General features: G+C 40.3%; 1 protein-coding gene across 1 annotated transcript in view; it reads left to right on the top strand.

Annotated features, from left to right (window-relative positions):
* Positions 1-287: 287 nt before the first annotated feature.
* COL1A2 (collagen type I alpha 2 chain) overlaps positions 288-13,026 on the top strand; it is a 39,890-nt gene continuing 27,151 nt past the window's right edge. The window contains exons 1-13 of the mRNA XM_009558866.2: positions 288-505; positions 2,472-2,482; positions 3,110-3,127; positions 3,789-3,824; positions 5,488-5,571; positions 6,958-7,014; positions 9,248-9,292; positions 9,393-9,446; positions 9,775-9,828; positions 10,196-10,249; positions 10,765-10,818; positions 11,107-11,160; positions 12,798-12,842. Of these exons, the coding sequence (XP_009557161.1) occupies positions 436-505; positions 2,472-2,482; positions 3,110-3,127; positions 3,789-3,824; positions 5,488-5,571; positions 6,958-7,014; positions 9,248-9,292; positions 9,393-9,446; positions 9,775-9,828; positions 10,196-10,249; positions 10,765-10,818; positions 11,107-11,160; positions 12,798-12,842 (636 nt within the window). The 5' untranslated portion in view covers positions 288-435. The remainder of the gene's footprint in view (positions 506-2,471; positions 2,483-3,109; positions 3,128-3,788; positions 3,825-5,487; positions 5,572-6,957; positions 7,015-9,247; positions 9,293-9,392; positions 9,447-9,774; positions 9,829-10,195; positions 10,250-10,764; positions 10,819-11,106; positions 11,161-12,797; positions 12,843-13,026) is intronic.

The following is a 13,026-nucleotide window of genomic DNA, read 5'->3' as shown; positions in this document are numbered from 1 at the left end:
AAGCGTGGCGAAGGGCGGGGGACGGCTGGGGGGGAAAAAATATATTATTAAAAAAAAAAGAATCAGACGACGAGTCAGATTTTCCTTCCAAAAGCCTCAAAGTGTCCACGTCCTCAAAGCATGGAACCAATTTAAGAGCGGTGTCCCCCCCCCCCCCAACAGGCGCTGCCAGCGCTGCCGCGCGGGGCACGTGACGGCCTGGGAGCCGCGCGCCCATTGGCTGCGGCGCCCCCCGCGCCGCGCGGCGCCCGGACCCTCCTGCGGTATAAATGGGGCGGAGCGGGGTTGGGTCAATTTAGCATCCCGGGCAGCAGCAGGTTTCTGCTAAGTTTGGAGTTACTCCTCGAGGCTGTATGCCTGCGTCCCATAGGTAATAGCTCGCCACCGACCGGGGGACTCTGCACCACAAGGAGTCTGCATGTCTTGCAACTAGACATGCTCAGCTTTGTGGATACGCGGATTTTGTTGCTGCTCGCAGTAACTTCATACCTAGCAACAGGCCAACGTAAGTGCTTTTAGCTTGTTTGTGGCATGGGTGGTGTCAGGGGCCGCCTGTCCTACTCTACGCTCTATCCAGGCGATGGGAGCCGGCGGGGGAGCTGCAGCTTCCCAGCCTATAGACATCATCTCAGAACTGCCGTCTCCATCCCAGATCAGAATCTAGCTCCGTTTTTTTACCCCCCCTGAAAAACAGAAAAGGATGGCAAAAGCCAACGAGATTCCTCACTCCGAATCCCCCCTACCTCAGCCCAAAACCAGAACGACTGTCTCGGATCCAAAGGAGAACGCAAAGCCACTAATTCAAAGCTTAAAGGCTTTGCTTAAAGGAGATGCTTAAAGGCTAAGAGGAAAGGCACCAAATTCAAAGCGGAGATGCTTAAAGGCTAGGAGGAAAGTTACTAATTCAAAGCGGAGATGCTTAAGGACTAGGAGGAGAGTGTTCCCGGCGGGCGGGAGGATCCAGGCGGCACCCAGACCGCACTTTGCGGATTCCAGGCGCGGGGCAGCTCGCAGCGGGATCCGGCGCCCCCTGGAGGCTGCGCGGGGCCCGGCGCCCCCCGACCCAGCACGGCGGGGAGCGGTGGATATGGGGAAAGGAGGCGAGAGGAGGGAACAGCGCTCAGCTCCATCGCGAGCAGGGAACGGGGCTCCCGAAGGGCGCAGCGCGTCGCGCTGTGGTGGGAGAGAACCGCGTCCCGCGCTCTTGGCTGGGCGGAAGCGGAGCCTTCCTCCTGCCTCCCAGCATCTTGTAAAGCCCCCCCTTAGCCCCTCGCCGCCCCCCCCCCGCGGGTCGGGCTTTGACCTGGGCTTTGGCCGCGTTCCCACGCGCGGGAGGGAGGGAGGAGCGCTTGGAGCTCCCGTAGGAACGCGCCTCGGTGGGGGGCGGCACTGTTCCAGCGGTTCTCCGGGAAAAACCTCAGTCCAGCCAGTCCCCCGGGCCATTTCCTGCCCCTCCACGGTGAGGGGCAGCGGCAGCAGCGGCTTCGCAACCCCTAAGGAGACGGAGCCTTTGTGGGAGCCCCCCGAGCGCCCCCCGAAACAAGGCAGCGTGGTGCCAGCGTCACCGTCACCTGCAGGCAGAGAGGGGGGTTTCATGCTAAGTTAGTAAAAGATACCGGTGTCCTGCCGTGGTATTTCAGCGCTTTACAGTCAGTGCTGTTGCCTTTTCCCCGGGCTGTGTGAAACACCTGGATTTGGTGTGGCCACACGGTGCCAAAGTCGCACCTCGTGGGAAAACACCCATCAGGCTCAGTGACGATGTCCCACGGGTGGCCTCGGGGGGTGATGTGGGGCGGGTTTACCGTCGTTACGTTCCAGCCAAGCAGTTCTTCAATTTCTTGACATTCAGAAAAAAAAGTTATTTGAAAATCAGTATCTCCACGAGCGTCTCTAATAGTAAAAATCACGCAGAAACTTATTTGCTGATTGGTGCTTAATAATGTTTTTCCATTTGGTATTTAATAGCCTCTCTTACATACATTTTGCAGTAAATTGTGAAAGTCAGTGTGTTTGGGTACAATTGTTCCCCTTAAAAGTGAGACAGGACCAATTTTATTCAAATTTCAGATTGGTCCTACAGTTTAATATTTTCACATGTGTCAGCCTCTCTGGATTTATTAATCTGTTACATGAACACGTGAAAATATATATGTGCAATTTTTTTGTGCATTTTTTTTTCATTCAGACGTGTAAGCGTATTTAGAGCAGGCTGTGTCATTTTACTTGTTCTTACTTGTTTTAATTTCATTAGCGAGTCTATTTTGACTTTGATATACAACGCAATCTCGCCTACATCTTGACAGTTTAAGATAATCACCTTAAAAGTAAGAAATTACATTAAGAAAATGTTACTTGCATTGAGAAAATAAACAAATTTGTATTTTGATTTTAAAGCATTGAAATGTAAAACTTGTAAAATAACTGAATTCACACTCTAATTATCTCCTTTTTTCTTTCCCTTCTTTTTCCAGATGTAAGTGAGGTCAGTATAATTATTTTTTTGTCTGGTATGTTATCACAACTTCAGTTAACAGGCTACGTTTCTCTTTCATGGCAGTATTATTTACTAATATTAATTCCCAAGATGGTCTTGGAAAGACACCAATTAAATCCTGAAGGGACTGCCTGGAAATGTACCCACCCCAATTTCTGAAGTGGGACGGCCTTTTTAAGAGACTGCCTTCATAGGTGTAAGGACCATGAGGAAAAAGTAACGGAGCAGTGGTGTTTGGACATTATACCTGGCAGTTTGGATTAGAGATGTCTGTACTTTAGAGCCAGTCTTCCAGTCTAAATTCCATTGCACAGAAGGATTATGAAAGAACTCAGGTGTGAATTTTTTGTGCTATTTTTGTAGGCTCTAATAGGTATAAAATTGTTGTAACAGAATGTTCTAATATAGTAATATGTATCTTTGCTAGGTAATAATCTGTTAGCTTTCATAGTACTTTAAAACCATAGGGCATACTTAAGTGTACTGCACTGAGCAAAATTATAGCTATGTAAAAGGATGAGTCTAAGTTTGTACATTATTTTAGTTTAAAATATTGGGAGAAATTCTATTTTTTTTTTCTTCTTTTTTAATTCTTTTGGTTTAATCTTTTTCCAGGCACCTGCAGGGCGAAAGGTAAGCATTTTTCTTGTCTGGAAATGGAGATGATAGCAGATACTCTTAGCAGATTAATATGATTTTGAATGTTGGATGACAGGAAAACTGACTACATTCATTATTTGCAGTGCTTCCTGAGAACAGCAGTAGCACTGAGATGAGTGGGAAGTAAAAAGGAGGGGAAAGTGGGTGCAACATCTAAACACTAGGTTAAATTCAAATATTGAATTAAAGGTGATTTACCTAAGAGCAGAGTTAAGTCTACCAAGAACTAAACTGCATCAAAGTAGCTTTCTTGCTCAACCAGAGTTGATAAATTGAACAGCATAGCAGTATCCATGCAGTTATAAAAGGCTGAATAGATTCTATTTTCTTTCTAAAAGTCGCTGTTGTTAAATTGAAGCCATTTATTAATTAGAGACTAAAACCAACTTTGCAAGTACTTCTATGGACTGTGCACTTATACTTCTAACTGACATAGTAATGGCAGGGAGTAATTATTTCCAGTAGGTTACTGTGGAAAAAGAATATGCTGCCTGTGGAAAATAACTATTGGAGCTGTATGTGCAGTCTTTTTGCCCTTTCTCATGTATACACATTCTTTTTAATGTATCTATTTCCCTGTATCATCCTGGAAAATTTCTACAGTAACTCATTAAGTTTTATTTTCTTCTGTCAGGGCCCTAGAGGAGACAAAGGACCACGGGGAGAAAGGGTAAGGAATTAGATTGATGTTCATTTGCTTGTAATCTTTGAACAGCTGTTGTTGGAAGACCGGTAGGAAAAAACTAAGCTTGGGCATTGATGTGAGATTAAATGAATGTACCTGTAGAATCTTGCATGTACAGTTTCATAAAAAAGAAACCAAATTATCTATGTACCAAATTCTGCCTCAGCAATATCTCACCAACCTAATTATAGTTGTTGTGCCTGAGCAGATGTGGTTGAGTTCAGATGGCAGCTTAGCCTTCCAAGTGATGGTTTGAGAAACATTTTTCCATCAGCATACAGTAGAAATAGTGCATAAAAAATGCAGAAGGGAAAGTTGTCATATAAAGATGTAGTCTTTGAACAGTATGATATCTGGATAAGCTCTCTTTATGAAACCTGAATAGGCAAAGATAGCTTTGAGGATCATTCATTATCTGTGCCTTCAAAGATAGCTTGGAAAAACTCTCTTCTTGGTAGGTAGCCATTTCTTATCTACCTTCTATTAGTCAAAGTGGATATTATACCATTAAAGGGTACTGTAAAAGTAACCATAATAAGGACAGCTGAATAATTCAGTTCTAGTGTTCTTTCATGTTGCTGATACCCGCTTTTCTGGTTTGCTTCTGCGTGGTTGCTGGTTTTTGTAAAGTGGTATTCTGAAATTCACATCGTTATCTGGGCAGTGTGTGATTATCGTATGTCTTTTATATCTTCTGAAAATGAAAATGCCACAGTACCGCTAGGTAGCTCTTGAAGTTTTCTGCAATCATAATATGCTGACAAGGATAATGGGAAATATTAGGAAGAGTGCATCTGTATGACCAACGGGATATTTGCTTTAGGCTGCCAACTAACTAAATTTGTTCAATGGAATGAGATATGTGCTTTTTCCTGAAGGCAGCAAGCCTAATCCTTCTCCTTTAGAAATCCATAAGATTTTTATTATGGGTTTTACCTAGCACTGAACTGAGTCTAAAATACAGGCCAACTGAAATAACTTCATCTCAGTTGCCACGATGGCAAAATCTGACCAACTTTGTGCATTGAGGATGAAAGAATGTAAAGGCAAATGTTGCTAGGCTGAACTCATGTAATTTCAAGCTGTTGTAAAAAGTTATGACAGTTGTAGCAGAGTGACAGTATCAAAAATCTGTAGAAAAGCACTGGTTTATTGTCATTGAATTTGCAATTGTACCAGCAGATAGTCTAGACTGATTGAAAATGGGTCTTTGACTTGTTCTGGATCTATATTAATTTGTACCAGTGGGTCTAACCTCTGCCAAGCCTTGGTTAAGTTTTAGGCTCTCACTAATGGAGGCTGAGAGGCTGTGTGGGTCCACATGGGTCACTTAGGGTTCGTGGGTCCAAAATTTGGTTGCTTAAAATGAAACTTCCCGATTCAGAGATTATACTTTGGTAGCATAGACCAAATATTGACCCATAAATCTTCTCAAATATGAAACTACAGTAAATACATGATACAAGGTGTGGCAAGACAATGTAAATTCAGGCTATGCTTATTTTCTAAAGTTGCCATTTATCAAAACTGCATATATAGCACTGCTGTAGTGTGTGCTGTAAATGCCTGGTTGCGAATTAATTTCTCACTTCAGAGATTTCTTTAGCCACTTCTAATGTTACTTTATAACTCCTTTTTCTGACTCTAGGGTCCACCAGGTCCACCAGGCAGAGATGGTGAAGACGGTCCACCAGGTCCTCCAGGTCCCCCTGGTCCTCCAGGTCTTGGCGGAGTAAGGCATCCAAGCTTTCTATTACGGAAACTTATAATCTGTGCTTTATGACTAAGTCTAAATGCATATTTGCTGGAAAACAATAATGTTGCATTGGAAAGTAGAAGAAACATTCTCTTGTGATTGGCAAGAAGTTGATGGTCCCAGTTCCAATGAAGCTCTCCTTGGGACATATATTTTCCGTGGCAAATGTGGATTCTGTGGGGACTTGTGCACAGTAGCAAATCAATCCTGTTAATTAGCAGTGAATTTATACAGCCATAATGTGTATGGATTAGGAATTGATTAAATGAAACCTATGCTCTTAAGCAGATGGGGAAAAGAAACAGAGCTTTGCAGTTCGGTTGAGGAGGCAGCACCTGTATTGGAATAAGCTGAAGAAGACTACCCTTAAGCTGGAAGTCCATATTTAAAAGAGTTTTAGAATATCTTCCTTTAGAATTTTTCATTTCTATCCATATTCATGGTGCAGTATGTAAGTGGACTCTGTTGCATACACATTTTCTGCGGAAGTGTCCGTAACATATTCTCTTAGCAATGCTGGCTTTAACTTTTTGCTTGACATTGGCTTGCACAGGCAGCATGAAGGCATAGAAGGTGTCATGTTGACCCAGTTCAGTAAACTCTCCTGCATGGAAGGATACTCTTTTGCCTGCAATATGAATAGCAGTAGTTTATATTCCTGTTAGCAAACTCTAAACTACTTTCATTAATTTCTGTAATTTAAAAATTATAGTAAAACAGAACAAGCTAGAGGAGGATTTGCAATTGTGTTGTACAGGACTATTTTCCATTTTAGTGAAGAGGGAAAATGTACTCTACAAAACCAGACGCATATTTGCCTATAAAACTCATATCAATAAAAGATAAAAAAAACAGTGCAGCGTTTCTGAGGCTGCATGCTCCTCAGATCTTTTGTAAAAAAAAAAAGCTGAAGCTGAAGGGCCCACCTTATCCAATAGTCAGTCAGGGCTGGTACAGGAATTTTACTTAGACACTGCAGTGAAAAAATATGCATAAATTCCCTCCTTGGAAGTGAGGCACAATAAATGATTTGAGGGTTTCAAGAAAGTTTTCAATTTTAAATGAGCGCTGAGTTTACATTCTTAATTTTCAGTTCACACTATTACAATGCTTCCCTGTCACTACTATGTAGATAATTGAGGCTGTTATGTGAAAGGGCCTTCCTAGTAAAATGAAGGCTTTCTGGAAACAAGTGGATAGAAATGTATTAATAGGTCCGCGTTTACTGGGTTTTATGTATGCTACTTTAAGATACCATAGAGCAAGTGTAGCAAGTCAGACGACAGATATAGAATGGTAATTGTCAATACCTTCTAAAGTGAACTCTTTAGTATTTTAATTTCAACTTTTTATTATCTACAGAACTTTGCTGCTCAATATGATCCATCTAAAGCAGCTGATTTTGGCCCAGGACCTATGGTAAGTATATGATTTAGCACTTGATAACTTGCATAGATAACACGTTTAGTGTTATTCTTTGAGTCTAATGCAGCTGTATTAACGCAAAGCCTAGTTTTAAAATTAAATGTTTTAATCATATATTGAGTCAGACTCTAAACTGATCTTTTGATGTAGGACAATGCGAAGTGTTTGAAATACAGTCCTAGGAGCTGAAATATGGTCTTGGGATTGTATATTTAGCTTGAATATGGCACTACTAGGTCTTGTGTTTTAATTCAGTCTGTTGACCATACTTTTATGAATCAGTAAATCTTATGATCTGATGTCAGATAACACGTGTACTTTGACGTAGTATTACTTTACCCATGTTGAGACAGAAGCTTGTGTTTTAGGAATGAAATCGATTATAAAGGTGGTCTCTAAAGCAGACATGGGTCTAGGATGTAGCTCAGTATCTCAGCTGCAGTTGGTGACCATTTTTTTCCCATAGCTGTACAATCCTTTTGATATCCTTAGGTTGCACAGGTTTGGTAGGAAATTGGCCACCACATTTGGTTCTCAACACTTGAATGTTAATACTTGCGGCTACAAGGCTAGTCTAAGGTGGAATCTTTCACAGTTGCTGTGTACAAATGGACATTAAAGAAGTCTATTGCCTCTTCACATGAATTTCTAACCCTTCCTGGTGTTAGCCCATATTTTCAGTGTACAAAGATACCAGAATGTGGGTTAAATTCACCAGACACTCTGGCATCACAGGCAATGCATCAGGTGGGTGAACAGCAGGATGAAGGCTGCCCAGGGTTATCCTGGGTCAGGTGCTTGCTTCCATTCCTGAAAACAGTGTAATATTAAATGGATTTTTGAAAATATTTTGGCATCCATTTAAGTACTAAATATAGGAAAATAGGAGTATCTTTAATCCAGTTCTCCCTCGGTGTCTGATAGCAAACCAGAAAATGTAGATGAAGATTTATTTGGGATGTCACAATTTCTAAGGCCCAATTTTCAAGTGAGTTGGGATTCATCTGACAGCTACAGCAGTAGGATCTACCTACTGTGAGGAATTTTTAAGTTTGCTATAGAAGATATGAGAGACTGGGAGGATGGACAAGGAGCGAAAAACAATTATAGAATATAATTGTGAAGAGGTTCACAGACCTTATGCAGCACATATGACAGACTGTCCAGAAATAGTTATTTTTCCTAGAATTACTGTGTATTTTTATAGCCACAAGATTGCTTTAGTTTCCATAGGTAAATGACTGTATTTATTATGTATTTGTTTCTGTTAATAAAAAGTATTGTCTTATGGGAAATTTACATTAGCAACTTGGTGTTAGTCATTATTTTAATCTTGTAGTGAGAAAATCTAAAAATAGTTCCCAAGAAGTTTTAAAACCAATTAAAAATCATAATAATTTCCATTGAAACATCTCATAAATCATTTGTTTGGACAACAGAAGTCTAAATTGAATTTCAGTTCAAAACTGCTTGCTTAGTAAAGCTGAAGGCAACTATTAAGAAAGTGCATTACTAATCTATGGATATTTGTGATTTTTTACCTTTTTTTCAAGATGTACATAAACTCTAAATTAAGTTAAGGAGAGTCTGTTAGTGACTTATTTTGGAGGTGAAATAAAGAGAATTTAATCAAAAACCAAAGTAATATTTAAGTGAAGTTGATCGCTATTTGAAATAGATGTATACACAATGAGTATAAGAGCACATTTGGAGATTTATTCTCCAAAAATATATATGTACCACCCAGTTCGTGATTATACCGTCATTTCTATAGCTTTGTTTTCCTTTTTACCTCTCTACCATTTTAATGACCTTTTTTCTCCAACATCTCTTCTTGAATATCATGGTAACATTGACGGGCCCAAAACTCCATCCTCATCTTTAAATTCTGGAAGTTCTTGCAGAGGAAGGGAGAGGGTACACAGAAGAATGAACCAATGCACTTGCTTACAAACTAGAATAGACTAAGAAGCCTGATCACAAGGTTCACAGCCATGACGCTATGTTCCTTAACATCTCACTGACTTCTGCACTGGTTCATTGCCATTAGAAGATCTGTTTGCACTTGGGCTGCCTGTGCAAATTCATGCAGATCTCTGTCTTGATTGGAACATTGCACACTGAAAACTGTAATGCTTACTATTTTAGGAATACCAGGAGCTGCTGTTATGGATGAGTTTAGATAATGGTCATTTTTTTACAAGAGTTTGTAATTTTTCTGCCCTAGGGTTTGATGGGACCCAGAGGCCCACCTGGAGCAGCTGGACCCCCTGTAAGTACAGTCTCATCTCTCCTACTGGCTAGCATTAGCATACCTGTAAAATCTCAAACTAGCTTGTTCAAATACTAAAAAAATTTCCCTTCTCTCCTAGGGTCCTCCTGGTTTTCAAGGCGTTCCTGGTGAGCCTGGTGAACCTGGTCAAACAGTAAGTACAAGTTTTACATACAAGCACTGTTAGCATCAGGAACAGGACACTAAAGTAGATTTGTAATGCTTAGCCCCATTTTCCCTATTCATATGCACGTTCTTGAACATTTGAATTGGATGTTTCTACTTGATCCTCTAACAGAAATAGAGCTAAACACTCGGATTCAGACTTCTTCAGACAGGAATCATAAAGTGCAAAGTCAATTAGGGTGGAAAGACCTTGCTTCAGTTCAGGCTCCAGCTATGCCCCAACGCAAGTTAGAAACCATTGAAAAGGCTTATCTGAAGAAAGATGCTTTCAGTAATCCTCACTCTGTTTTTAACAGGGTCCTCATGGTCCTCGTGGTCCCCCTGGTCCTCCAGGAAAGGCTGGTGAAGACGTAAGTGGTTATTAAATGTTTCTCATCTCTTCTGGGGCTGTGATTCAACTCTAACATTAGGTTATTGTTAAGCTAAGGATTCTATTGGACATAATTCTTATATTGTTCTATAATATTGGATGGAATAAATAAACACCAGAAATAAATATTCTATAGTACTAGAGAATCTGTATGTTGGAAATGCACAGAAAATCAATTACTTAACTTCCTGAACAGTGAAAGAGGAAAACTTGAAAGTTAACAACCTCTCTGTGTTTGCTGAAAAAGAGAAACTTTGAAATGTGTGTTCATTATTTGATTAATGATTTATTTTGTTATTTTATAGAATTAGTTCTCCTTCCTAGTGCATTTTTACTGCATTTTTTAGGGTCACCCTGGCAAACCTGGAAGACCTGGTGAGAGAGGAGTTGCTGGCCCTCAGGTATGTAGTGATCTACTGTATAAAATACAAAACAGTTTTCTTATCAATGAAGCCTAATAACCTTTCAAAAGTGCACCACGTTAACAGTCTAGAAATATTCCCTACGTGCATTAATCGAATTTCAGTTCTTACCCTCAGGGATATCATATTGTTACGAGATTTTTTGTGCCACCCCCTTGGCCCCCCTAAGTTAAGGTAGTATAATTAGTGACAAAGTGATATAGTGAGGAATCGCACAGGAGCAGGTGAGCAGGCACCTTGTTACAGACAGCTGGAACAGCTGTGTTACCACATGTTAGTGCATGAAATTTCTGAGATTCCAAAATGGAAAATCAGGTTGATTACTGTTAGTCTTGGAGCAAGTCTGGTCGGGGAAAGGATGGACTGTGTTCCTCACTTCAATGATCATGTCCCAGATCTACTAATACATTTTATTGAAAGACTTAAGCCTTTTCATTCTTATAACTGCAATGTGTAGTATGAGAGGCAGTCGTTCATGTGCTGTATGTTTTCAGGGTGCTCGTGGTTTCCCTGGAACTCCTGGTCTGCCTGGCTTCAAGGGAATTAGGGTGAGTCTATGCCTCCTTTTCTCCTGAGTAGTTAAGACTGACAACATTTCAGCATACTGGAAACCCCTGGAAATCTTCTCAAAGTTAAGAATACGTATTTGAAGTGCGTGAATCTCTTTGAAGTTTTTAATATCCCTTGATATGAAAGAGTGATTTAAAAAAAATCCTAAGATTATCTTAGGAAATAATTTTGTGTGGAAGTAAGGACTTACCCTCCAAGACTAAGAGCTTGCGTATAGCCATTAGTGGAAAAATATATTCTTAATGTTATTTTTCTACTCAATATAGGGACATAATGGTCTGGATGGTCAAAAGGGACAACCTGGTACTCCTGGCACCAAGGTAAAAATGAAATCTGAAAACGCAGAATGCATTTATGACTCTTTTCTAGCAAAAGACATATGAAGTCCCCTCCAATTAATCTTCCGTGTTGTCATTAAACATTTCCTGTCTGCAATAATCTAGAAGTCAGTGGATCTGTGTAGGACAAATATGTGCATTTAATGTAAGAAATTATGCATGAGGCCTTATTCTTGAGCCCTTAGTCAAGTTAGTACTTTCAATGAGTAAGAGCTGCAGAATTTGGCTTCTAATATTTGGTTATCTAGCAGCGCTTGAGACTGATTTTTGCTATCTCTGCATTTCTATGGATTGTAGTTGGGGTTTTTGTGTTTTTTTTAAAATACACTGATATGAACAGATCAATTTTTCTACAAAATTCTGCTGTGTGAGACACACGGTCTATTTTTTTCTGCTCAAACTTTGGATAGGTGTCGTGCTTTTGTGAGTTAAAGCTAGTTGGTCTTCACAGTCAAAAGTGTGATCTTCACAATTTCCCTTTTTGCCTTTCTCAGATTAGTGCACATTTGAACAGTATCCTTAAAAAATGTTTCTAAATGTGGTTTAGAAACAAACTCTTAGTCTCAGTTTCTTCTTCTCCCATTCCACTTCATTGCCTAATAGCAATGCTCTTGAAAAACACTACTGCAGTATTGAATTGTAGGAAACTTTAACACTGCTGACTTAGTCACAGATGTGTATTCAAGAGCTTTTACCATAACAATGTAAAGTTCAAATACTAATTCTTCCTATTGCTTTCTTCTAAGAGCTTAGCCCTACATCTGTAGAGTTATTAAGTTGTTAATCTTCATAAAAGGTTTGGTAATGAGCTAGTAAACAGTCTGTCCAGTCTTTGGAGATTAAAAGCAGATAAAGAAATTAAGTAAAAAAAAAAATACAGTTATTAGTAAGAATGCTAATCGGACTGGAAAACACAAGCACAATAAATCAAGGTCACTCAGCATGTAACTGTGCTAAAGGCAGTGATGAAGTTAAAAAACTTGCCCTGTTTGCTGCACTTAAGACTGCATTCAGGTGCATTCAGGATACCAGTGCTCTAAGACATAACTTGTCTCTATATACCAGCCTAGACACAACTGCAGGCTAGTTGAGAACACTTAATACTAAAGGAAGAGGAGTCATCTTTTAATGGCAGTCACTCAGAGCTCAGATTTGTTGGTCTGAAGTTAAAAATGCCTGAGGCAGATCCCTGTGTCCAGCCATTTGATAAGAGCTTTGTCACTTTTACCTAAGGCAAAAAAAAGCATCATTCTGCTTCAGCTCTAGCTAAAAAACATCCGCTGATTGATATGAATTGGTAATTGATTATCCAGGTCCTATCTCTTAGGTGTGTGCTACAGAGTAAATATCAGAATAAAGAAAGAGGGTAAAGAAAACTGAGAAGTGAAGCAACTTGCTTTGGCCCTCCTCTTCCAAGACAATTGGCCGTATACATGAGGGACAGTCACAGGCTCTGCACCCTCAGAACCTGGTGTGCTGTTATCGTGTACTGTGGTGTAAGTGCTACAGAAGACAAGCACAGTAGTATCTAGCAGTTGAATATCTCTCTGGATGGTGGTGTGCTGTCTGTTCAAAGTAACTTTCATGTAATTCAAGCCTGCAAACTTTCTTTTTCATAGGGAGAACCTGGTGCCCCTGGTGAAAATGGTACCCCAGGACAACCTGTAAGTATTTACTGCTGCTGTCGAAAATGGCAATTATATATATAATATCTATAGCTAGATATAGGTCAGCCAGCATTTTGGTCAGTTTTTGTCATCAGTGACACATCAGCTAGAGATACTCTAGTGTAATAGCATGTGACTATTTAGGATATAATTGCCTGACTGCAATACCCTTTCTATAGAG

Source organism: Cuculus canorus, chromosome 2 (genome assembly GCF_017976375.1).
Source record: "Cuculus canorus isolate bCucCan1 chromosome 2, bCucCan1.pri, whole genome shotgun sequence".
Classification (NCBI taxonomy): Eukaryota; Metazoa; Chordata; class Aves; order Cuculiformes; family Cuculidae; genus Cuculus; species Cuculus canorus.
This window is presented reverse-complemented; position numbering and strand designations above follow the sequence as displayed.